Source organism: Pleurodeles waltl, chromosome 7, assembly GCF_031143425.1.
Source record: "Pleurodeles waltl isolate 20211129_DDA chromosome 7, aPleWal1.hap1.20221129, whole genome shotgun sequence".
Lineage (NCBI taxonomy): Eukaryota > Metazoa > Chordata > Amphibia > Caudata > Salamandridae > Pleurodeles > Pleurodeles waltl.
Window position 1 is genome coordinate 1,547,077,613 of NC_090446.1, and position 25,871 is coordinate 1,547,103,483.

The 25,871-nt window shown below is 60.8% G+C and overlaps 1 protein-coding gene across 2 annotated transcripts in view; it reads left to right on the forward strand.

The window, feature by feature from the left end:
- BCL3 (BCL3 transcription coactivator) overlaps window positions 1–25,871 on the forward strand; it is a 243,311-nt gene that overhangs the window by 144,275 nt on the left and 73,165 nt on the right. For both annotated transcript variants that reach the window (XM_069201444.1, XM_069201445.1), the window contains exon 4: window positions 21,428–21,629. In XM_069201444.1, the coding sequence (XP_069057545.1) occupies window positions 21,428–21,629 (202 nt within the window). The remainder of the gene's footprint in view (window positions 1–21,427; window positions 21,630–25,871) is intronic.

The following is a 25,871-nucleotide window of genomic DNA, read 5'->3' on the forward strand; positions in this document are numbered from 1 at the left end:
ACCAGTGAGCGCCTCCCTCAGCAGTGCCGATCAGTGCAATAGGACCCCAGCAGTGAGCGCCTCCCTCGGCAGTGCCCGTCAGTGCCGTAGGACTCCAGCAGTGAGGGCCTCCCTCAGCAGTGCCCATCAGTGCAATAGGACCCCAGCAGTGAGCGCCTTCATCAGCAGTGCCCATCAGTGCCGTAGGACCCCAGCAGTGAGCGCCTTCCTCAGCAGTGCCCATCAGTGCCGTAGGACCCCAGCAGTGAGCGCCTCCCTCAGCAGTGCCTGTCAGTACCTTAGGACCCCAGCAGTGAGTGCCTCCCATAACAGTGCCCGTCAGTGCCATAGTACCACCAGCAGTGAGCGCCTCCCTCAGCGGTGCCCACCAGTGCCGTAGTACCACCGGCAGTGAGTGCCTCCCTCAGCAGTGCCGTAGTACCACCAGCAGTGAGCGCCTCCCTCAGCAGTGCCCGTCAGTGGCGTAGGACCCCAGCAGTGAGCACCTACCTCAGCAGTGCCCGTCAGTGCCGTAGGACCCCAGCAGTGAGCGCCTTCCTCAGCAGTTTCCATCAGTGCCGTAGGACCCCCAGCATTGAGCGACTTCCTCAGCAGTGCCCGTCAGTGCCATAGGACCCCAGCAGTGAGTGCCTCCCTCAGCAGTGCCCATCAGTGCCGTAGGACCCTAGCAATGAGCGCCTCCCTCAGCAGTGCCCATCAATGCCATACTACCACCAGCAGTGAGCGCCTCCCTCAGTAGTGCCCATCACTGACGTAGGACCCGAGCAGTGAAACGCCTCCCTCAGCAGTGCACATCAGTGCCATAGTACCACCAGCAGTGAGCGCCTCCCTCAGCAGTGCCCATCAGTGCTGTAGGGCCCTAGCAGTGAGAGCTTCCCTCAGCAGTGCCCGTCAGTGCCATAGTACCTCCAGCAGTGAGAGCCTCCCTCAGCGGTGCCCATCAGTGTCATAGTAGGAGGTAAGCACCTCCCTCAGCAGTTCCCATCAGTGCTGTAGGGCCCTAGCAGTGAGCGCTTCCCTCAGCAGTGCCCATCAGTTCCATAGTACCACCAGCAGTGAGAGCCTCCCTCAGCGGTGCCCATCAGTGCCATAGTACCACCAGCAGTGAGCGCCTCCCTCTGCAGTGCCCGTCAGTGCCGTAGGACCCCAGCAGTGAGCGCCTCTCTCAGCAGTGCCCATCAGTGCCGTAGGACCCTAGCAATGAGCGCCTCCCTCAGCAGTGCCCATCAGTGCCATAGGACCCCAGCAGTGAGCGCCTCCCTCAGCAGTGCCCATCAGAGCTGTAGGGCCCTAGCAGTGAGCGCTTCCCTCAGCAGTGCCCGTCAGTGCCATAGTACCACCAGCAGTGAGCGCCTCCCTCAGTAGTGCCCATCACTGACATAGGACCCCAGCAGTGAGTGCCTCCCTCAGCAGTGCCCATCAGTTCCATAGTACCACCAGCAGTGAGCGCCTCCGTCAGCAGTGCCCATCAGTGCCATAGGAACCTAGCAATGAGCGCCTCCCTCAGCAGTGCCCATCAGTGCCTTAGAACCACCAGCAGTGAGCACCTCCCTCAGCAGTGCCCATCAGTGGTGTAGGGCCCTAGCAGTGAGCGCTTCCCACAGCAGTCCCCGTCAGTGCCATAGTACCACCAGCAGTGAGCGCCTCCCTCAGCAGTGCCCATCAGTGCTGTAGGGCCCTAGCAGTGAGCGCTTCCCTCAGCAGTGCCCGTCAGTGCCATAGTACCACCAGCAGTGAGCGCCTCCCTCAGCGTTGCCCATCAGTGCCATAGTACCACCAGCAGTGAGCGCCTCCCTCAGCAGTGCCCGTCAGTGCCGTATGACCCCAGCAGTGAGTGCCTCCCTCGGCAGTGCCCATCAGTGCCGTAGGACCCCAGCAGTGAGCACCTCCCTCAGCAGTGCCCGTCAGTGCGTTAGGACCCCAGGAGTGAGCGCCTTCCTCAGCAGTTTCCATCAGTGCCGTAGGACCCCCAGCATTGAGCACCTTCCTCAGCAGTGCCCGTCAGTGCCATAGGACCCCAGCAGTGAGCGCCTCCCTGAGCAGTGCCCATCAGTGCCGTAGGACCCTAGCAATGAGCGCCTCCCTCAGCAGTGCCCATCAATGCCATAGTATCACCAGCAGTGAGCGCCTCCCTCAGTAGTGCCCATCACTGACGTAGGACCCGAGCAGTGAAACGCCTCCCTCAGCAGTGCCCATCAGTGACATAGTACCACCAGCAGTGAGCGCCTCCCTCAGCAGTGCCCATCAGTGCTGTAGGGCCCTAGCAGTGAGCGCTTCCCTCAGCAGTGCCCGTCAGTGCCATAGTACCACCAGCAGTGAGAGCCTCCCTCAGCGGTGCCCATCAGTGCCATAGTACCACCAGCAGTGAGCGCCTCCCTCTGCAGTGCCCGTCAGTGCCGTAGGACCCCAGCAGTGAGCACCTCCCTCAGCAGTGCTTGTCAGTGCCATAGGACCCCAACAGTGAGTGCCTCCCACAGCAGTGCCCGTCAGTGCCATAGTACCACCAGCAGTGAGCGCCTCCCTCAGCGGTGCCCATCAGTGCCATAGTACCACCAGCAGTGAGAGCCTCCCTCAGCAGTGCCCGTCAGTGCCGTAGGACCCCAGCAGTGAGCGCCTCCCTCGGCAGGGCCCATCAGTGCCATAGGACCCCAGCAGTGAGCATCTCCCTCAGCAGTGCCCATCATTTCCCCGGGGACTTCACCAGTGAGCGCCTCCCTCAGCAGTGCCGATCAGTGCAATAGGACCCCAGCAGTGAGCGCCTCCCTCGGCAGTGCCCGTCAGTGCCGTAGGACCCCAGCAGTGAGGGCCTCCCTCAGCAGTGCCCATCAGTGCAATAGGACCCCAGCAGTGAGCGCCTTCATCAGCAGTGCCCATCAGTGCCGTAGGAACCCAGCAGTGAGCGCCTTCCTCAGCAGTGCCCATCAGTGCCGTAGGACCCCAGCAGTCAGCGCCTCCCTCAGCAGTGCCCGTCAGTACCTTAGGACCCCAGCAGTGAGTGCCTCCCATAACAGTGCCTGTCAGTGCCATAGTACCACCAGCAGTGAGCGCCTCCTTCAGCGGTGCCCACCAGTGCCATAGTACCACCGGCAGTGAGCGCCTCCCTCGGCAGTGCCCATCAGTGCCATAGGACCCCAGCAGTGAGCGTCTCCCTCATCAGTGCCCATCATTTCCCCGGGGACTTCACTAGTGAGCGCCTCCCTCAGCAGTGCCGATCAGTGCAATAGGACCCCAGCAGTGAGCGCCTCCCTCGGCAGTGCCCGTCAGTGCCGTAGGACTCCAGCAGTGAGGGCCTCCCTCAGCAGTGCCCATCAGTGCAATAGGACCCCAGCAGTGAGCGCCTTCATCAGCAGTGCCCATCAGTGCCGTAGGACCCCAGCAGTGAGCGCCTTCCTCAGCAGTGCCCATCAGTGCCGTAGGACCCCAGCAGTGAGCGCCTCCCTCAGCAGTGCCTGTCAGTACCTTAGGACCCCAGCAGTGAGTGCCTCCCATAACAGTGCCCGTCAGTGCCATAGTACCACCAGCAGTGAGCGCCTCCCTCAGCGGTGCCCACCAGTGCCGTAGTACCACCGGCAGTGAGTGCGTCCCTCAGCAGTGCCGTAGTACCACCAGCAGTGAGCGCCTCCCTCAGCAGTGCCCATCACTGGCGTAGGACCCCAGCAGTGAGCACCTCCCTCAGCAGTGCCCGTCAGTGGCGTAGGACCCCAGCAGTGAGCACCTACCTCAGCAGTGCCCGTCAGTGCCGTAGGACCCCAGCAGTGAGCGCCTTCCTCAGCAGTTTCCATCAGTGCCGTAGGACCCCCAGCATTGAGCGACTTCCTCAGCAGTGCCAGTCAGTGCCATAGGACCCCAGCAGTGAGTGCCTCCCTCAGCAGTGCCCATCAGTGCCGTAGGACCCTAGCAATGAGCGCCTCCCTCAGCAGTGCCCATCAATGCCATACTACCACCAGCAGTGAGCGCCTCCCTCAGTAGTGCCCATCACTGACGTAGGACCCGAGCAGTGAAACGCCTCCCTCAGCAGTGCCCATCAGTGCCATAGTACCACCAGCAGTGAGCGCCTCCCTCAGCAGTGCCCATCAGTGCTGTAGGGCCCTAGCAGTGAGCGCTTCCCTCAGCAGTGCCCGTCAGTGCCATAGTACCTCCAGCAGTGAGAGCCTCCCTCAGCGGTGCCCATCAGTGTCATAGTAGGAGGTAAGCACCTCCCTCAGCAGTGCCCATCAGTGCTGTAGGGCCCTAGCAGTGAGCGCTTCCCTCAGCAGTGCCCGTCAGTTCCATAGTACCACCAGCAGTGAGAGCCTCCCTCAGCGGTGCCCATCACTGACGTAGGACCCCAGCAGTGAGTGCCTCCCTCAGCAGTGCCCATCAGTGCCATAGTACCACCAGCAGTGAGCGCCTCCGTCAGCAGTGCCCATCAGTGCCATAGGAACCTAGCAATGAGTGCCTCCCTCAGCAGTGCCCATCAGTGCCTTAGAACCACCAGCAGTGAGCACCTCCCTCAGCAGTGCCCATCAGTGGTGTAGGGCCCTAGCAGTGAGCGCTTCCCACAGCAGTCCCCGTCAGTGCCATAGTACCACCAGCAGTGAGCGCCTCCCTCAGCAGTGCCCATCAGTGCTGTAGGGCCCTAGCAGTGAGCGCTTCCCTCAGCAGTGCCCGTCACTGCCATAGTACCACCAGCAGTGAGCGCCTCCCTCAGCGGTGCCCATCAGTGCCATAGTACCACCAGCAGTGAGCGCCTCCCTCAGCAGTGCCCGTCAGTGCTGTATGACCCCAGCAGTGAGTGCCTCCCTCGGCAGTGCCCATCAGTGCCGTAGGACCCCAGCAGTGAGCACCTCCCTCAGCAGTGCCCGTCAGTGCGTTAGGACCCCAGGAGTGAGCGCCTTCCTCAGCAGTTTCCATCAGTGCCGTAGGACCCCCAGCATTGAGCACCTTCCTCAGCAGTGCCCGTCAGTGCCATAGGACCCCAGCAGTGAGCGCCTCCCTGAGCAGTGCCCATCAGTGCCGTAGGACCCTAGCAATGAGCGCCTCCCTCAGCAGTGCCCATCAATGCCATAGTATCACCAGCAGTGAGCGCCTCCCTCAGTAGTGCCCATCACTGACGTAGGACCCGAGCAGTGAAACGCCTCCCTCAGCAGTGCCCATCAGTGACATAGTACCACCAGCAGTGAGCGCCTCCCTCAGCAGTGCCCATCAGTGCTGTAGGGCCCTAGCAGTGAGCGCTTCCCTCAGCAGTGCCCGTCAGTGCCATAGTACCACCAGCAGTGAGAGCCTCCCTCAGCGGTGCCCATCAGTGCCATAGTACCACCAGCAGTGAGCGCCTCCCTCTGCAGTGCCCGTCAGTGCCGTAGGACCCCAGCAGTGAGCACCTCCCTCAGCAGTGCTTGTCAGTGCCATAGGACCCCAACAGTGAGTGCCTCCCACAGCAGTGCCCGTCAGTGCCATAGTACCACCAGCAGTGAGCGCCTCCCTCAGCGGTGCCCATCAGTGCCATAGTACCACCAGCAGTGAGAGCCTCCCTCAGCAGTGCCCGTCAGTGCCGTAGGACCCCAGCAGTGAGCGCCTCCCTCGGCAGGGCCCATCAGTGCCATAGGACCCCAGCAGTGAGCATCTCCCTCAGCAGTGCCCATCATTTCCCCGGGGACTTCACCAGTGAGCGCCTCCCTCAGCAGTGCCGATCAGTGCAATAGGACCCCAGCAGTGAGCGCCTCCCTCGGCAGTGCCCGTCAGTGCCGTAGGACCCCAGCAGTGAGGGCCTCCCTCAGCAGTGCCCATCAGTGCAATAGGACCCCAGCAGTGAGCGCCTTCATCAGCAGTGCCCATCAGTGCCGTAGGACCCCAGCAGTGAGCGCCTTCCTCAGCAGTGCCCATCAGTGCCGTAGGACCCCAGCAGTGAGCGCATCCCTCAGCAGTGCCCGTCAGTACCTTAGGACCCCAGCAGTGAGTGCCTCCCATAACAGTGCCTGTCAGTGCCATAGTACCACCAGCAGTGAGCGCCTCCCTCAGCGGTGCCCACCAGTGCCGTAGTACCACCGGCAGTGAGTGCCTCCCTCAGCAGTGCCGTAGTACCACCAGCAGTGAGCGCCTCCCTCAGCAGTGCCCATCAGTGGCGTAGGACCCCAGCAGTGAGCACCTCCCTCAGCAGTGCCCGTCAGTGGCGTAGGACCCCAGCAGTGAGCACCTACCTCAGCAGTGCCCGTCAGTGCCGTAGGACCCCAGCAGTGAGCGCCTTCCTCAGCAGTTTCCATCAGTGCCGTAGGACCCCCAGCATTGAGCGACTTCCTCAGCAGTGCCAGTCAGTGCCATAGGACCCCAGCAGTGAGTGCCTCCCTCAGCAGTGCCCATCAGTGCCGTAGGACCCTAGCAATGAGCGCCTCCCTCAGCAGTGCCCATCAATGCCATACTACCACCAGCAGTGAGCGCCTCCCTCAGTAGTGCCCATCACTGACGTAGGACCCGAGCAGTGAAACGCCTCCCTCAGCAGTGCCCATCAGTGCCATAGTACCACCAGCAGTGAGCGCCTCCCTCAGCAGTGCCCATCAGTGCTGTAGGGCCCTAGCAGTGAGCGCTTCCCTCAGCAGTGCCCGTCAGTGCCATAGTACCTCCAGCAGTGAGAGCCTCCCTCAGCGGTGCCCATCAGTGTCATAGTAGGAGGTAAGCACCTCCCTCAGCAGTGCCCATCAGTGCTGTAGGGCCCTAGCAGTGAGCGCTTCCCTCAGCAGTGCCCGTCAGTTCCATAGTACCACCAGCAGTGAGAGCCTCCCTCAGCGGTGCCCATCACTGACGTAGGACCCCAGCAGTGAGTGCCTCCCTCAGCAGTGCCCATCAGTGCCATAGTACCACCAGCAGTGAGCGCCTCCGTCAGCAGTGCCCATCAGTGCCATAGGAACCTAGCAATGAGCGCCTCCCTCAGCAGTGCCCATCAGTGCCTTAGAACCACCAGCAGTGAGCACCTCCCTCAGCAGTGCCCATCAGTGGTGTAGGGCCCTAGCAGTGAGCGCTTCCCACAGCAGTCCCCGTCAGTGCCATAGTACCACCAGCAGTGAGCGCCTCCCTCAGCAGTGCCCATCAGTGCTGTAGGGCCCTAGCAGTGAGCGCTTCCCTCAGCAGTGCCCGTCACTGCCATAGTACCACCAGCAGTGAGCGCCTCCCTCAGCGGTGCCCATCAGTGCCATAGTACCACCAGCAGTGAGCGCCTCCCTCAGCAGTGCCCGTCAGTGCCGTATGACCCCAGCAGTGAGTGCCTCCCTCGGCAGTGCCCATCAGTGCCGTAGGACCCCAGCAGTGAGCACCTCCCTCAGCAGTGCCCGTCAGTGCGTTAGGACCCCAGGAGTGAGCGCCTTCCTCAGCAGTTTCCATCAGTGCCGTAGGACCCCCAGCATTGAGCACCTTCCTCAGCAGTGCCCGTCAGTGCCATAGGACCCCAGCAGTGAGCGCCTCCCTGAGCAGTGCCCATCAGTGCCGTAGGACCCTAGCAATGAGCGCCTCCCTCAGCAGTGCCCATCAATGCCATAGTATCACCAGCAGTGAGCGCCTCCCTCAGTAGTGCCCATCACTGACGTAGGACCCGAGCAGTGAAACGCCTCCCTCAGCAGTGCCCATCAGTGACATAGTACCACCAGCAGTGAGCGCCTCCCTCAGCAGTGCCCATCAGTGCTGTAGGGCCCTAGCAGTGAGCGCTTCCCTCAGCAGTGCCCGTCAGTGCCATAGTACCACCAGCAGTGAGAGCCTCCCTCAGCGGTGCCCATCAGTGCCATAGTACCACCAGCAGTGAGCGCCTCCCTCTGCAGTGCCCGTCAGTGCCGTAGGACCCCAGCAGTGAGCACCTCCCTCAGCAGTGCTTGTCAGTGCCATAGGACCCCAACAGTGAGTGCCTCCCACAGCAGTGCCCGTCAGTGCCATAGTACCACCAGCAGTGAGCGCCTCCCTCAGCGGTGCCCATCAGTGCCATAGTACCACCAGCAGTGAGAGCCTCCCTCAGCAGTGCCCGTCAGTGCCGTAGGACCCCAGCAGTGAGCGCCTCCCTCGGCAGGGCCCATCAGTGCCATAGGACCCCAGCAGTGAGCATCTCCCTCAGCAGTGCCCATCATTTCCCCGGGGACTTCACCAGTGAGCGCCTCCCTCAGCAGTGCCGATCAGTGCAATAGGACCCCAGCAGTGAGCGCCTCCCTCGGCAGTGCCCGTCAGTGCCGTAGGACCCCAGCAGTGAGGGCCTCCCTCAGCAGTGCCCATCAGTGCAATAGGACCCCAGCAGTGAGCGCCTTCATCAGCAGTGCCCATCAGTGCCGTAGGACCCCAGCAGTGAGCGCCTTCCTCAGCAGTGCCCATCAGTGCCGTAGGACCCCAGCAGTGTGCGCCTCCCTCAGCAGTGCCCGTCAGTACCTTAGGACCCCAGCAGTGAGTGCCTCCCATAACAGTGCCTGTCAGTGCCATAGTACCACCAGCAGTGAGCGCCTCCTTCAGCGGTGCCCACCAGTGCCATAGTACCACCGGCAGTGAGCGCCTCCCTCGGCAGTGCCCATCAGTGCCATAGGACCCCAGCAGTGAGCGTCTCCCTCAGCAGTGCCCATCATTTCCCCGGGGACTTCACCAGTGAGCGCCTCCCTCAGCAGTGCCGATCAGTGCAATAGGACCCCAGCAGTGAGCGCCTCCCTCGGCAGTGCCCGTCAGTGCCGTAGGACTCCAGCAGTGAGGGCCTCCCTCAGCAGTGCCCATCAGTGCAATAGGACCCCAGCAGTGAGCGCCTTCCTCAGCAGTGCCCATCAGTGCCGTAGGACCCCAGCAGTGAGCGCCTCCCTCAGCAGTGCCTGTCAGTACCTTAGGACCCCAGCAGTGAGTGCCTCCCATAACAGTGCCCGTCAGTGCCATAGTACCACCAGCAGTGAGCGCCTCCCTCAGCGGTGCCCACCAGTGCCGTAGTACCACCGGCAGTGAGTGCCTCCCTCAGCAGTGCCGTAGTACCACCAGCAGTGAGCGCCTCCCTCAGCAGTGCCCGTCAGTGGCGTAGGACCCCAGCAGTGAGCACCTCCCTCAGCAGTGCCCGTCAGTGGCGTAGGACCCCAGCAGTGAGCACCTACCTCAGCAGTGCCCGTCAGTGCCGTAGGACCCCAGCAGTGAGCGCCTTCCTCAGCAGTTTCCATCAGTGCCGTAGGACCCCCAGCATTGAGCGACTTCCTCAGCAGTGCCCGTCAGTGCCATAGGACCCCAGCAGTGAGTGCCTCCCTCAGCAGTGCCCATCAGTGCCGTAGGACCCTAGCAATGAGCGCCTCCCTCAGCAGTGCCCATCAATGCCATACTACCACCAGCAGTGAGCGCCTCCCTCAGTAGTGCCCATCACTGACGTAGGACCCGAGCAGTGAAACGCCTCCCTCAGCAGTGCCCATCAGTGCCATAGTACCACCATCAGTGAGCGCCTCCCTCAGCAGTGCCCATCAGTGCTGTAGGGCCCTAGCAGTGAGCGCTTCCCTCAGCAGTGCCCGTCAGTGCCATAGTACCTCCAGCAGTGAGAGCCTCCCTCAGCGGTGCCCATCAGTGTCATAGTAGGAGGTAAGCACCTCCCTCAGCAGTGCCCATCAGTGCTGTAGGGCCCTAGCAGTGAGCGCTTCCCTCAGCAGTGCCCGTCAGTTCCATAGTACCACCAGCAGTGAGAGCCTCCCTCAGCGGTGCCCATCAGTGCCATAGTACCACCAGCAGTGAGCGCCTCCCTCTGCAGTGCCCGTCAGTGCCGTAGGACCCCAGCAGTGAGCGCCTCCCTCAGCAGTGCCTGTCAGTGCATAGGACCCCAGCAGTGAGTGCCTCCCATAACAGTGCCCGTAAGTGCCATAGTACCACCAGCATTGAGCACCTCCCTCAGCAGTGCTTGTCAGTGCCATAGGACCCCAACAGTGAGTGCCTCCCACAGCAGTGCCCGTCAGTGCCATAATACCACCAGCAGTGAGCGCCTCCCTCAGCGGTGCCCATCAGTGCCATAGTACCACCAGCAGTGAGAGCCTCCCTCAGCAGTGCCCGTCAGTGCCGTAGGACCCCAGCAGTGAGCGCCTCCCTCGGCAGGGCCCATCAGTGCCATAGGACCCCAGCAGTGAGCGTCTCCCTCAGCAGTGCCCATCATTTCCCCGGGGACTTCACAAGTGAGCGCCTCCCTCAGCAGTGCCGATCAGTGCAATAGGACCCCAGCAGTGAGCACCTCCCTCGGCACTGCCCGTCAGTGCCGTAGGACCCCAGCAGTGAGGGCCTCCCTCAGCAGTGCCCATCAGTGCAATAGGACCCCAGCAGTGAGCGCCTTCATCAGCAGTGCCCATCAATGCCGTAGGACCCCAGCAGTGAGCGCCTTCCTCAGCAGTGCCCATCAGTGCTGTAGGACCCCAGCAGTGAGCGCCTCCCTCAGCAGTGCCCGTCAGTACCTTAGGACCCCAGCAGTGAGTGCCTCCCATAACAGTGCCTGTCAGTGCCATAGTACCACCAGCAGTGAGCGCCTCCCTCAGCGGTGCCCACCAGTGCCATAGTACCACCGGCAGTGAGCGCCTCCCTCGGCAGTGCCCATCAGTGCCATAGGACCCCAGCAGTGAGCGTCTCCCTCAGCAGTGCCCATCATTTCCCCGGGGACTTCACCAGTGAGCGCCTCCCTCAGCCGTGCTGATCAGTGCAATAGGACCCCAGCAGTGAGCGCCTCCCTCGGCAATGCCCGTCAGTGCCATAGGACTCCAGCAGTGAGGGCCTCCCTCAGCAGTGCCCATCAGTGCAATAGGACCCCAGCAGTGAGCGCCTTCATCAGCAGTGCCCATCAGTGCCGTAGGACCCCAGCAGTGAGCGCCTTCCTCAGCAGTGCCCATCAGTGCGGTAGGACCCCAGCAGTGAGCGCCTCCCTCAGCAGTGCCCATCAGTACCTTAGGACCCCAGCAGTGAGTGCCTCCCATAACAGTGCCTGTCAGTGCCATAGTACCACCAGCAGTGAGCGCCTCCCTCAGCGGTGCCCACCAGTGCCGTAGTACCACCGGCAGTGAGTGCCTCCCTCAGCAGTGCCGTAGTACCACCAGCAGTGAGCGCCTCCCTCAGCAGTGCCCGTCAGTGGCGTAGGACCCCAGCAGTGAGCACCTCCCTCAGCAGTGCCCGTCAGTGCCGTAGGACCCCAGCAGTGAGCGCCTTCCTCAGCAGTTTCCATCAGTGCCGTAGGACCCCCAACATTGAGCGACTTCCTCAGCAGTGCCCGTCAGTGCCATAGGACCCCAGCAGTGAGTGCCTCCCTCAGCAGTGCCCATCAGTGCCGTAGGACCCTAGCAATGAGCGCCTCCCTCAGCAGTGCCCATCAATGCCATACTACCACCAGCAGTGAGCGCCTCCCTCAGTAGTGCCCATCACTGACGTAGGACCCGAGCAGTGAAACGCCTCCCTCAGCAGTGCCCATCAGTGCCATAGTACCACCAGCAGTGAGCGCCTCCCTCAGCAGTGCCCATCAGTGCTGTAGGGCCCTAGCAGTGAGCGCTTCCCTCAGCAGTGCCCGTCAGTGCCATAGTACCTCCAGCAGTGAGAGCCTCCCTCAGCGGTGCCCATCAGTGCCATAGTACCACCAGCAGTGAGCGCCTCCCTCAGCAGTGCCCATCAGTGCTGTAGGGCCCTAGCAGTGAGCGCTTCCCTCAGCAGTGCCCGTCAGTGCCATAGTAGCACCAGCAGTGAGAGCCTCCCTCAGCGGTGCCCATCAGTGCCATAGTACCACCAGCAGTGAGCGCCTCCCTCTGCAGTGCCCGTCAGTGCCGTAGGACCCCAGCAGTGAGCGCCTCCCTCAGCAGTGCCTGTCAGTGCATAGGACCCCAGCAGTGAGTGCCTCCCATAACAGTGCCCGTCAATGCCATAGTACCACCAGCAGTGAGCGCCTCCCTCAGCGGTGTCCAGCAGTGACATAGTACCCCCAGCAGTGAGCGCCTCCCTCAGCCTTGCCCGTCAGTGCCATAGTACCACCATCAATGAGCGCCTCCCTCAGCAGTGCCCATCAGTGCCGTAGGGCCGTAGCAGTGGGCGCCTCCCTCAGCGGTGCCCATCAGTGCCGTAGGACCCCAGCAGTGAGCGCCTCTCTCAGCGCTGCCCGTCAGTGCCGTAGGACCCCAGCAATGAGCGCCTCCCTCAGCAGTGCCCATCAGTGCCATAGGACCCCAGCAGTGAGCGCCTCCCTCAGCAGTGCCCATCAGTGCTTTAGGGCCCTAGCAGTGAGCGCTTCCCTCAGCAGTGCCCGTCCGTGCCATAGTACCACCAGCAGTGAGCGCCTCCCTCAGTAGTGCCCATCACTGACGTAGGACCCCAGCAGTGAGTGCCTCCCTCAGCAGAGCCCATCAGTGCCATAGTACCACCAGCAGTGAGCGCCTCCCTCAGCAGTGCCCATCAGTGCCGTAGGAACCTAGCAATGAGCACCTCCCTCAGCAGTGCCCATCAGTGCCTTAGAACCACCAGCAGTGAGCGCCTCCCTCAGCAGTGCCCATCAGTGTTGTAGGGCCCTAGCAGTGAGCGCTTCCCACAGCAGTCCCCGTCAGTGCCATAGTACCACCAGCAGTGAGCGCCTGCCTCAGCAGTGCCCATCAGTGCTGTAGGGCCCTAGCAGTGAGCGCTTCCCTCAGCAGTGCCCGTCAGTGCCATAGGACCCCAACAGTGAGCGCCTCCCTCAGCGGTGCCCATCAGTGCCATAGTACCATCAGCAGTGAGCACCTCCCTCAGCAGTGCCCGTCAGTGCCGTAGGACCCCAGCAGTGAGTGCCTCCCTCGGTAGTGCCCGTCAGTGCCATAGTACCACCAGCAGTGAGCGCCTCCCTCAGCGGTGTCCACCAGAACCATAGTACCACCAGCAGTGAGCGCCTCCCTCAGCAGTGCCCATCAGTGCCGTAGTACCCCAGCAGTGAGCGCCTCCCTCAGCAGTGCCCATCAGTGCCATAGTACCACCGGCAGTGAGCGCCTCCCTCGGCAGTGCCCATCAGTGCCATAGGACCCCAGCAGTGAGCGTCTCCCTCAGCAGTGCCCATCATTTCCCCGGGGACTTCACCAGTGAGCGCCTCCCTCAGCAGTGCCGATCAGTGCAATAGGACCCCAGCAGTGAGCGCCTCCCTCGGCAGTGCCCGTCAGTGCCGTAGGACTCCAGCAGTGAGGGCCTCCCTCAGCAGTGCCCATCAGTGCAATAGGACCCCAGCAGTGAGCGCCTTCATCAGCAGTGACCATCAGTGCCGTAGGACCCCAGCAGTGAGCGCCTTCCTCAGCAGTGCCCATCAGTGCCGTAGGACCCCAGCAGTGAGCGCCTCCCTCATCAGTGCCCGTCAGTACCTTAGGACCCCAGCAGTGAGTGCCTCCCATAACAGTGCCTGTCAGTGCCATAGTACCACCAGCAGTGAGCGCCTCCCTCAGCCGTGTCAACCAGTGCCGTAGTACCACTGGCAGTGAGTGCCTCCCTCAGCAGTGCCCGTCAGTGCCGTAGTACCACCAGCAGTGAGCGCCTCCCTCAGCAGTGCCCGTCAGTGCCGTAGGACCCAAGCAGTAAGCACCTCCGTCAGCAGTGCCCGTCAGTGCCGTAGTACCCCAGCAGTGAGCGCCTTCCTCAGCAGTTTCCATCAGTGCCGTAGGACCCCCAGCATTGAGCGACTTCCTCAGCAGTGCCCGTCAGTGCCATAGGACCCCAGCAGTGAGTGCCTCCCTCAGCAGTGCCCATCAGTGCCGTAGGACCCTAGCAATGAGCGCCTCCCTCAGCAGTGCCCATCAATGCCATAGTACCACCAGCAGTGAGCGCCTCCCTCAGTAGTGCCCATCACTGACGTAAGACCCGAGCAGTGAAACGCTTCCCTCAGCAGTGCCCATCAGTGCCATAGTACCACCAGCAGTGAGCGCCTCCCTCAGCAGTGCCCATCAGTGCTGTAGGGCCCTAGCAGTGAGCGCTTCCCTCAGCAGTGCCCGTCAGTGCCATAGTACCTCCAGCAGTGTGAGCCTCCCTCAGCGGTGCCCATCAGTGCCATAGTACCACCAGCAGTGAGCGCCTCCCTCAGCAGTGCCCATCAGTGCTGTAGGGCCCTAGCAGTGAGCGCTTCCCTCAGCAGTGCCCGTCAGTGCCATAGTACCACCAGCAGTGAGAGCCTCCCTCAGCGGTGCCCATCAGTGCCATAGTACCACCAGCAGTGAGCGCCTCCCTCTGCAGTGCCCGTCAGTGCCGTAGGACCCCAGCAGTGAGCGCCTCCCTCTGCAGTGCCCGTCAGTGCCATAGTACCACCAGCAGTGAGCGCCTCCCTCTGCAGTGCCCGTCAGTGCCGTAGGACCCCAGCAGTGAGCGCCTCCCTCAGCAGTGCCCGTCAGTGCCATAGTACCACCAGCAGTGAGCGCCTCCCTCAGCGGTGTCCACCAGTGCCATAGTACCCCCAGCAGTGAGCGCCTCCCTCAGCCTTGCCCGTCAGTGCCATAGTACCACCATCAATGAGCGCCTCCCTCAGCAGTGCCCATCAGTGCCGTAGGGCCGTAGCAGTGGGCGCCTCCCTCAGCATTGCCCATCAGTGCCGTAGGACCCCAGCAGTGAGCGCCTCTCTCAGCAGTGCCCGTCAGTGCCGTAGGACCCTAGCAATGAGCGCCTCCCTCAGCAGTGCCCATCAGTGCCATAGGACCCCAGCAGTGAGCGCCTCCCTCAGCAGTGCCCATCAGTGCTGTAGGGCCCTAGCAGTGAGCGCTTCCCTCAGCAGTGCCCGTCAGTGCCATACTACCACCAGCAGTGAGCGCCTCCCTCAGTAGTGCCCATCACTGACGTAGGACCCCAGCAGTGAGTGCCTCCCTCAGCAGAGCCCATCAGTGCCATAGTACCACCAGCAGTGAGCGCCTCCCTCAGCAGTGCCCATCAGTGCCGTAGGAACCTAGCAATGAGCGCCTCCCTCAGCAGTGCCCATCAGTGCCTTAGAACCACCAGCAGTGAGCGCCTCCCTCAGCAGTGCCCATCAGTGTTGTAGGGCCCTAGCAGTGAGCGCTTCCCACAGCAGTCCCCGTCAGTGCCATAGTACCACCAGCAGTGAGCGCTGCCCTCAGCAGTGCCCATCAGTGCTGTAGGGCCCTAGCAGTGAGCGCTTCCCTCAGCAGTGCCCGTCAGTGCCATAGTACCACTGGCAGTGAGCGCCTCCCTCAGCGATGCCCATCAGTGCCATAGTACCACCAGCAGTGAGCGCCTCCCTCAGCAGTGCCCGTCAGTACCGTAGGACCCCAGCTGTGAGTGCCTCCCTCGGCAGTGCCCGTCAGTGCCATAGTACCACCAGCAGTGAGCGCCTCCCTCAGCGGTGTCCACCAGTGCCATAGTACCACCAGCAGTGAGCGCCTCCCTCAGCAGTGCCCATCAGTGCCGTAGTACCCCAGCAGTGAGCGCCTCCCTCAGCAGTGCCGTAGGACCCCCAGCATTGAGCGCCTTCCACAGCAGTGCCCGTCAGTGCCATAGTACCACCAGCAGTGAGCGCCTCCCTCAGCAGTGCCCATCAGTGCCATAGGGCCCTAGCAGTGGGCGCCTCCCTCAGCAGTGCCCATCAGTGCCGTAGGACCCCAGCAGTGAGAGCCTCCCTCAGCAGCGCCCGTCAGTGCTGTACAACCCGAGCAATGAGCGCCTCCCTCAGCATTGCCCATCAGTGCCATAGGACCCCAGCAGTGAGCGCCTCCCTCAGCAGTGCCCATCAGTGCTGTAGGGCCCTAGCAGTGAGCGCTTTCCTCAGCAGTGCCCGTCAGTGCCATAGTACCACCAGCAGTGAGCGCCTCCCTCAGTAGTGCCCATCACTGACGTAGAACCCCAGCAGTGAGCGCCTCCCTCAGCAGTGCCCATCAGTGCCATAGTACCACCAGCAGTGATCGCCTCCCTCAGCAGTGCCCATCAGTGCCATAGGACCCTAGCAATGAGCGCTTCCCTCAGCAGTTCCCATCAGTGCCCTAGTACCACCAGCAGTGAGCTCCTCCCTCAGCAGTACCCATCAGTGCCATAGTACCACCAGCAGTGATCGCCTCCCTCAGCAGTGCCCATCAGTGCCATAGGACCCTAGCAATGAGCGCTTCCCTCAGCAGTTCCCATCAGTGCCCTAGTACCACCAGCAGTGAGCTCCTCCCTCAGCAGTACCCATCAGTGCCATAGTACCACCAGCAGTGAGCGCCTCCCTCAGCAGTGCCCGTCAGTGCCGTAGGACCCCAGCAGTGAGCACCTGCCTCAGCAGTGCCCGTCAGTGCCCTAGGACCCCAGCAGTGAGCGCCTTCCTCAGCAGTTTCCATCAGTGCCGTAGGACCCCCAGCATTGAGCGCCTTCCTCAGAAGTGCCCGTCAGTGCCATAGGACCCCAGCAGTGAGCGCCTCCCTCAGCAGTGCCCATCAGTGCCGTAGGACCCTAGCAATGAGCGCCTTCCTCAGCAGTGCCCATCAATGCCATAGTACCACCAGGAGTGAGCGCCTCCCTCAGTAGTGCCCATCACTGACGTAGGACCCGAGCAGTGAAACGCCTCCCTCAGCAGTGCCCATCAGTGCCTTAGTACCACCAGCAGTGAGCGCCTCCCTCAGCAGTGCCCATCAGTGCTGTAGGGCCCTATCAGTGAGCGCTTCCCTCAGAAGTGCCCGTCAGTGCCATAGTACCACCAGCAGTGAGAGCCTCCCTCAGCGGTGCCCATCAGTGGCATAGTACCACCAGCAGTGAGCGCCTCCCTCTGCAGTGCCCGTCAGTGCTGTAGGACCCCAGCAGTGAGCGCCTCCCTCGGCAGTGCCCATCAGTGCCGTAGGACCCCAGCAGTGAGCGCCTCCCTCAGCAGTGCTTGTCAGTGCCATAGGACTCCAACAGTGAGTTCCTCCCACAGCAGTGCCCGTCAGTGCCATAGTACCACCAGCAGTGAGCGCCTCCCTCAGCGGTGCCCATCGGTGCCATAGTACCACCAGCATTGAGAGCCTCCCTCAGCAGTGCCCGTCAGTGCCGTAGGACCCCAGCAGTGAGCGCCTCCCTCGGCAGTGCCCATCAGTGCCATAGGACCCCAGCAGTGAGCGTCTCCCTCAGCAGTGCCCATCATTTCCCCGGGGACTTCAGCAGTGAGCGCCTCCCTCAGCAGTGCTGATCAGTGCAATAGGACCCCAGCAGTGAGCGCCTCCCTCTGCAGTGCCCATCAGTGCCGTAGGACCCCAGCAGTGAGGGCCTCCCTCAGCAGTGCCCATCAGTGCAATAGGACCCCAGCAGTGAGCGCCTTCATCAGCAGTGCCCATCAGTGCCGTAGGACCCCAGCAGTGAGCGCCTTCCTCAGCAGTGCCCATCAGTGCCGTAGGACCCCAGCAGTGAGCGCCTCCCTCATCAGTGCCCGTCAGTGCCTTAGGACCCCAGCAGTGAGTGCCTCCCATAACAGTGCCCGTCAGTGCCATAGTACCACCAGCAGTGAGCGCCTCCCTCAGCGGTGCCCACCAGTGCCATAGTACCACCGGCAGTGAGCGCCTCCCTCAGCAGTGCCCATCAGTGCCGTAGTACCACCAACAGTGTGCGCCTCCCTCAGCAGTGCCCGTCAGTGCCGTAGGACCCCAGCAGTGAGCGCCTTCCTCAGCAGTTTCCATCAGTGCCATAGGACCCCCAGCATTGAGCGCCTTCCTCAGCAGTGCCCGTCAGTGCCATAGGACCCCAGCAGTGAGTGCCTCCCTCAGCAGTGCCCATCAGTGCCGTAGGACCCTAGCAAAGAGCGCCTCCCTCAGCAGTGCCCATCAATGCCATAGTACCACCAGCAGTGAGTGCCTCCCTCAGTAGTGCCCATCACTGACTTAGGACCCGAGCAGTGAAACACCTCCCTCAGCAGTGCCCATCAGTGCCATAGTACCACCAGCAGTGAGCGCCTCCCTCAGCAGTGCCCATCAGTGCTGTAGGGCCCCAGCAGTGAGCGCTTCCCTCAGCAGTGCCCGTCAGTGCCATAGTACCACCAGCAGTGAGAGCCTCCCTCAGCGGTGCCCATCAGTGCCGTAGTACCACCAGCAGTGAGCGCCTCCTTCTGCAGTGCCCGTCAGTGCCGTAGGACCCCAGCAGTGAGCGCCTCCCTCGGCAGTGCCCATCAGTGCCGTAGGACCCCAGCAGTGAGCGCCTCCCTCAGCAGTGCTTGTCAGTGCCATAGGACCCCAACAGTGAGTGTCTCCCACAGCAGTCCCCGTCAGTGCCATAGTACCACCAGCAGTGAGCGCCTCCCTCAGCGGTGCCTATCAGTGCCATAGTACCACCAGCAGTGAGAGCCTCCCTCAGCAGTGCCCGACAGTGCCGTAGGACCCCAGCAGTGAGCGCCTCCCTCGGCAGTGCCCATCAGTTCCATAGGACCCCAGCAGTGAGCGCCTCCCTCAGCAGTGCCCATCATTTCCCCGGGGACTTCAGCAGTGAGCGCCTCCCTCAGCAGTGCCGATCAGTGCAATAGGACTCCAGCAGTGAGCGCCTCCCTCGGCAGTGCCTGTCAGTGCCGTAGGACCCCAGCAGTGAGGGCCTCCCTCAGCAGTGCCCATCAGTGCAATAGGACCCTAGCAGTGAGCGCCTTCCTCAGCAGTGCCCATCAATGCCATAGGACCCCAGCAGTGAGCGCCTTCCTCAGCAGTGCCCATCAGTGCCGTAGGACCCCAGCAGTGAGCGCCTTCCTCAGCAGTGCCCGTCAGTGCCTTAGGACCCCAGCAGTGAGCGCCTTCCTCAGCAGTGCCCATCAGTGCCGTAGGACCCCCGGCATTGAGCGCCTCCCTCATCAGTGCCCGTCAGTGCCGTAGGACCCCAGCAGTGAGCGCCTCCCTCATCAGTGCATGTCAGTGCCGTAGGACCCCAGCAGTGAGCACCTCCCTCAGCAGTGCCCGTCAGTGCCGTAGGATCCCAGCATTGAGCGCCTTCCTCAGCAGTGCCCATCAGTGCCGTAGGACCTCAGCAGTGAGCGCCTTCCTCAGCAGTGCCCGTCAGTGCCTTAGGACCCCAGCAGTGAGCGCCTTCCTTAGCAGTGCCCGTCAGTGCCTTAGGACCCCAGTAGTGAGCGCCTCCCTCAGCAGTGCCCATCAGTGCAATAGGACCCCAGCAGTGAGCGCCTTCCTCAGCAGTGCCCATCAGTGCCGTAGGACCCCAGCAGTGAGCGCCTTCCTCAGCAGTGCCCATCAGTGCCATAGGACCCCCGGCATTGAGCGCCTCCCTCATCAGTGCCCGTCAGTGCCGTAGGACCCTAGCAGTGAGCGCCTCCCTCATCAGTGCCCGTCAGTGCCGTAGGACCCTAGCAGTGAGCACCTCCCTCAGCAGTGCCCGTCAGTGCCGTAGGACCCCAGCATTGAGCGCCTTCCTTAGCAGTGCCCATCAGTGCCGTAGGACCTCAGCAGTGAGCGCCTTCCTCAGCAGTGCCCGTCAGTGCCTTAGGACCCCAGCAGTGAGCGCCTTCCTCAGCAATGCCCGTCAGTGCCTTAGGACCCCAGTAGTGAGCGCCTCCCTCAGCAGTGCCCATCAGTGCAATAGGACCCCAGCAGTGAGCGCCTCCCTCAGCAGTGCCCATCAGTGCCGCAGTACCACCAGCAGTGCCATAGTGCCTTCCTCAGCAGTACCCATCAGTGCCGTAGGACCCCCGGCATTGAGCGCCTCCCTCAGCAGTGCCTGTCAGTGCCTTAGGACCTCAGCAATGAGCGCCTCCCTCAGCAGTGCCTATCAGTGCCATTGTACCACCAGCAGTGCCATAGTGCCTTCCTCAGCAGTACCCATCAGTGCCGTAGGACCTCAGCAGTGAGCGCCTCCCTCAGCAGTGCCCATCAGTGCTGTAGGACCCCAGCAGTGAGCGCCTCCCTCACCAGTGCCCATCAGTGCCGTAGGACCTGAGCAGTGAGCTCCTTCCTCAGTAGTGCCCGTCAGTGCCGTAGGACCCCAGCAGTGAGCGCCTTCCTCAGCAGTGCCCATCAGTGCCGTAGGACCCCCGGCATTGAGCGCCTCCCTCATCAGTGCCCGTTCAGTGCCGTAGGACCCCAGCAGTGAGCGCCTCCCTCATCAGTCCCCGTCAGTGCCTTAGGACCCCAGCAGTGAGTGCCTCCTATAACAGTGCCCGTCAGGGCCATAGTGCCACCAGCAGTGAGCGCCTCCCTCAGCAGTGCCCGTCAGTGCCTTAGGACCCCAGCAGTGAGTGCCTCCCATAACAGTGCCCGTCAGTGCCATAGTACCACCAGCAGTGAGCGCCTCCCTCAGCAGTGCCCGTCAGTGCCGTAGGACCCCAGCAGTGAGCGCCTCACTCAGCAGTGCCCATCAGTGCCATAGGACCCCAGCAGTGAGCGCCTTCCTCAGCAGTGCCCATCAGTGCCGTAGGACCCCCGGCATTGAGCGCCTCCCTCAGCAGTGCCCATCAGTGCCGTAGGACCCCAGCATTGAGCGCCTTCCTCAGCAGTGCCCATCAGTGCCGTAGGACCCCAGCAGTAAGCGCCTTCCTCAGCAGTGCCCATCAGTGCCGTAGGACCCTAGCAGTGAGCGCCTTCCTCAGCAGTGCCCATCAGTGCCGTAGGACCCCAGCAGTGAGCGCCTCCCTCAGCAGTGCCCATCAGTGCCGTAGGACCCCAGCATTGAGCGCCTTCCTCAGCAGTGCCCGTCAGTGCCTTAGGACCCCAGCAGTGAGTGCCTCCCATAACAGTGCCCGTCAGTGCCATAGTACCACCAGCAGTGAGCGCCTCCCTCAGCAGTGCCCGTCAGTGCCGTAGGACCCCAGCAGTGAGCGCCTCCCTCAGCAGTGCCCATCAGTGCCATAGGACCCCAGCAGTGAGCGCCTTCCTCAGCAGTGCCCATCAGTGCCATAGGACCCCAGCAGTGAGCGCCTTCCTCAGCAGTGCCCATCAGTGCCGTAGGACCCCCGGCATTGAGCGCCTCCCTCAGCAGTGCCCATCAGTGCCGTAGGACCCCAGCATTGAGCGCCTCCCTCAGCAGTGCCCATCAGTGCCGTAGGACCCCAGCAGTAAGCGCCTTCCTCAGCAGTGCCCATCAGTGCCGTAGGACCCCAGCAGTGAGCGCCTTCCTCAACAGTGCCCATCAGTGCCGTAGGACCCCCGGCATTGAGCGCCTTCCTCAGCAGTGCCCATCAGTGCCGTAGGACCCCAGCAGTGAGCGCCTTCCTCAGCAGTGCCCATCAGTGCCGTAGGACCCCAGCAGTGAGCGCCTCCCTCAGCAGTGCCCATCAGTGCCGTAGGACCCCAGCAGTGAGCGCCTTCCTCAGCAGTGCCCATCAGTGCCGTAGGACCCCAGCAGTGAGCGCCTTCCTCAGCAGTGCCCATCAGTGCCATAGGACCCCAGCAGTGAGCGCCTTCCTCAGCAGTGCCCATCAGTGCCGTAGGACCCCCGGCATTGAGTGTCTCCCTCAGCAGTGCCTGTCGCTATTGCACGACCCCGAACCCTGGGCCCCTTCTTCAGCAGTCATTTTCTGTCTCTTGCTTCTTTTTTCGTCACCTGATTTCTGTGCCTCATTTGCTCCTTGTATGTTTCCCAGACTCCTCTGCACCTGGCAGTGATAACAAAGCAGCCGGAAGTGGCTCAACTGCTGGTCAGACACCGAGCCTCGCCCATGGCACTGGACCGCAACGGTCAGACATCCATCCACTTGGCGTGTGAGCATGGAAGCCTCCAGTGTCTGCAGGCGCTGATCAGCCAATCACAGGAGGCCCTGGACCTGGAAACCAGGAACTACGAAGGTGAGTGCAGCCCTCAGGGCGCCAGGGTAGGTTACACGCAGTGCACTGCCCTCAGTGGAGGGCACAGGAACCAGGGCACCTGCAATACATGCATGTAGGTCTTGGATGCAGGCGGAGGCCCCTGGTGCGTACTTGGAACGCTGAGGCCCTCAGTGCATACTTATAGAGTGTGGATAAACACCAGGGCCCTCAGTGGTACTTATAGACTGTGGGTAAACACCGGGGCCCTCAGTGCGTACTTGTAGAGTGTGGGTAAACACCGGGGCCCTCAGTGCGTACTTGTAGAGTGTGGGTAAACACCGGGGCCCTCAGTGCGTACTTATAGACTGTGGGTAAACACCGGGGCCCTCAGTGCATACTTATAGACTGTGGGTAAACACCGGGTCCCTCAGTACATACTTATAGAGTGTGGATAAACACCAGGGCCCTCAGTGCGTACTTGTAAACTGTAAACAAACACCGGGGCCCTCAGTGCGTACTTGTAGAGTGTGGATAAAAACCAGGGCCCTCAGTGGTACTTATAGACTGTGGGTAAACACCGGGGCCCTCAGTGGTACTTATAGACTGTGGGTAAACACCGGGGCCCTCAGTGCGTACTTGTAGAGTGTGGGTAAACACCAGGGCCCTCAGTGGTACTTATAGACTGTGGGTAAACACCGGGGCCCTCAGTGCGTACTTGTAAACTGTAAATAAACACCGGGGCACTCAGTGCGTACTTGTAGACTGTGGGTAAACACCGGGGCCCTCAGTGCGTACTTGTAGAGTGTGGGTAAACACCGGGGCACTCAGTGCGTACTTATAGACTGTGGGTAAACACCGGGGCCCTCAGTGCGTACTTGTAGAGTGTGGGTAAACACCGGGGCCCTCAGTGCGTACTTATAGACTGTGGGTAAACACCGGGGCCCTCAGTGCATACTTATAGACTGTGGGTAAACACCGGGTCCCTCAGTGCATACTTATAGAGTGTGGATAAACACCAGGGCCCTCAGTGCGTACTTGTAAACTGTAAACAAACACCGGGGCCCTCAGTGCGTACTTGTAGACTGTGGATAAACACCGAGGCTGTCAGTGCATACCTATAGAGTGTGGGTAAACACCGGGGCCCTCAGTGCGTACTTGTAGAGTGTGGGTAAACACTGGGGCCCTCAGTGCGTACTTGTAGACTGTGGATAAACACCGAGGCTGTCAGTGCATACTTATAGACTGTGGGTAAACACCGGGGCCCTCAGTGCGTACTTATAGAGTGTGGATAAACACCAGGGCCCTCAGTGCGTACTTATAGACTGTGGGTAAACACCGGGGCCCTCAGTGCATATTTACAGACTGTGGGTAAACACCAGGGCCCTCAGTGCGTACTTATAGACTGTGAACAAACACCGGGGCCCTCAGTGCGTACTTGTAGACTGTGGATAAACACCGAGGCTGTCAGTGCATACCTATAGAGTGTGGGTAAACACCGGGGCCCTCAGTGCGTACTTGTAGAGTGTGGGTAAACACCGGGGCCCTCAGTGCGTACTTGTAGACTGTGGATAAACACCGAGGCTGTCAGTGCATACTTATAGACTGTGGGTAAACACCGGGGCCCTCAGTGCGTACTTATAGAGTGTGGATAAACACCAGGGCCCTCAGTGCGTACTTATAGACTGTGGGTAAACACCGGGGCCCTCAGTGCATATTTACAGACTGTGGGTAAACACCAGGGCCCTCAGTGCGTACTTACAGACTGTGAACAAACATCGGGTCCCTCAGTGCGTACTTACAGACTGTGAACAAACACCGGGTCCCTCAGTGCGTACTTATAGACTGTGGATAAACACCGAGGCTGTCAGTGCACACCTGTAGAGTGTGGGTAAACACTGAGACCCTCAGTGCGTACTTGTAGACTGTGAACTAACACTGAGGGCCTCAGTGCGTACTTACAGACTGTGGGCAAACACCGGGGCCCCCAGTGCGTACTTGTAGACTGTGGGCAAACACCGGGGCCCTCAGTGCATACTTATAGACTGTGGGTAAACACCAGGGCCCTCAGTGCTTACTTGTAGAGTGTGGATAAACACCGAGGCTGTCAGTGCACACCTGTAGAGTGTGGGTAAACCCCGGGGCCCTCAGTGCGTACTTGTAGACTGTGGATAAACACCGAGGCTGTCAGTGCGTGCTTGTAGAGTGTGGGTAAACACCGGGCCCTCGGTGCGCACTTACAGACTGTGGGTAAACACCAGGGCTCTCAGTGCATACTTATAGAGTGTGGATAAACACCAGGGCCCTCAGTGCGTACTTGCAGACTGTGGATAAACACCGAGGCTGTCTGTGCATACTTGTAGAGTGTGGATAAACACCAGGGCCCTCAGTGCGTACTTGTAGACTGTGGATAAACACCGAGGCTGTCTGTGCATACTTGTAGAGTGTGGATAAACACTGAGGCCCTCAGGACATACTTGTTGAGTGTGGATAAACACTGAGGCCCTCAGTACATACTTGTAGAGTGTGGATAAACACTGAGGCCCTCAGTACATACTTGTAGAGAGTGGATAAATATTGAGGCCCTCAGTACATACTTGTACAGAGTGGATAAACACTGAGGCCCTCAGTACATACTTCTAGAGAGTGGATAAACACTGAGGCCCTCAGTACATACTTGTAGAGTGTGGATAAACACTGAGGCCCTCAGGACATACTTGTAGAGAATGGATAAACACTGAGGCCCTCAGTACATACTTGTAGACTGTGTTGTCTGTAGCTAGTGTGCCTAAGCTTTTGGGCTTACATGCAGGCTACCCAGAAACTCCAACCTTTAAAGCATGCATGAAAACTGCACAATAACCGTGTCCCTCAGTCCGTCCATGCAGAGGGCACAGAACCTGTGCCCTGCAGTACATATATGCAGACTGCAAAGCTTGTTCCTTGGTGCATGTATGAAGACATCACAGAAACTGCGACCTCAGTACCTGCATGCAAACTGCACTGAAACTGTGTCCTTCAGCGCATACATGCAGACTGCACTGAAACTGTATCCTTTAGCGCATACATGCAGACTGCACTGAAACTGTGTCCCTCAGCGCATACATGCAGACTGCACTGAAACTGTGTCCTTCAGCGCATACATGCAGACTGCACTGATCTGTATCCCTCAGCGCCTACATGCAGACTGCACTGAAACTGTATCCCTCAGCGCCTACATGCAGACTGCACTGAAACTGTGTCCCTCAGCGCCTACATTCAGACTGCACTGAAACTGTGTCCCTCAGCGCATACATGCAGACTGCACTGATCTGTATCCCTCAGCGCCTACATGCAGACTGCACTGAAACTGTATCCCTCAGCGCCTACATGCAGACTGCACTGAAACTGTGTCCCTCAGCGCCTACATGCAGACTGCACTGAAACTGTATCCCTCAGCGCCTACATTCAGACTGCACTGAAACTGTATCCCTCAGCGCCTACATGCAGACTGCACTGAAACTGTGTCCCTCAGCGCATACATGCAGACTGCACTGAAACTGTATCCCTCAGCGCCTACATGCAGACTGCACTGAAACTGTGTCCCTCAGCGCATACATGCAGACTGCACTGAAACTGTGTCCCTCAGCGCATACATGCAGACTGCACTGATCTGTATCCCTCAGCGCCTACATGCAGACTGCACTGAAACTGTATCCCTCAATGCCTACATGCAGACTGCACTGAAACTGTGTCCCTCAGCGCCTACATGAAGACTGCACTGAAACTGTATCCCTCAGCGCCTACATTCAGACTGCACTGAAACTGTGTCCCTCAGCGCCTACATGCAGACTGCACTGAAACTGTATCCCTCAGCGCCTACATTCAGACTGCACTGAAACTGTATCCCTCAGCGCCTACATGCAGACTGCACTGAAACTGTGTCCCTCAGCGCCTACATGCAGACTGCACTGAAACTGTATCCCTCAGCGCCTACATGCAGACTGCACTGAAACTGTGTCCCTCAGCGCCTACATGCAGACTGCACTGAAACTGTATCCCTCAGCGCCTACATTCAGACTGCACTGAAACTGTATCCCTCAGTGCCTACATGCAGACTGCACTGGATCTGTGTCCCTCAGCGCCTACATGCAGACTGCACTGAAACTGTGTCCATCACCGCGTACATGCAGAATGCACTGAACTGTGTCCATCACCGCGTACATGCAGACTGCATTGAAACTGTGTCCCTCAGCGCATACATGCAGACTGCACTGAAACTGTATCCCTCAGCGCCTACATGCA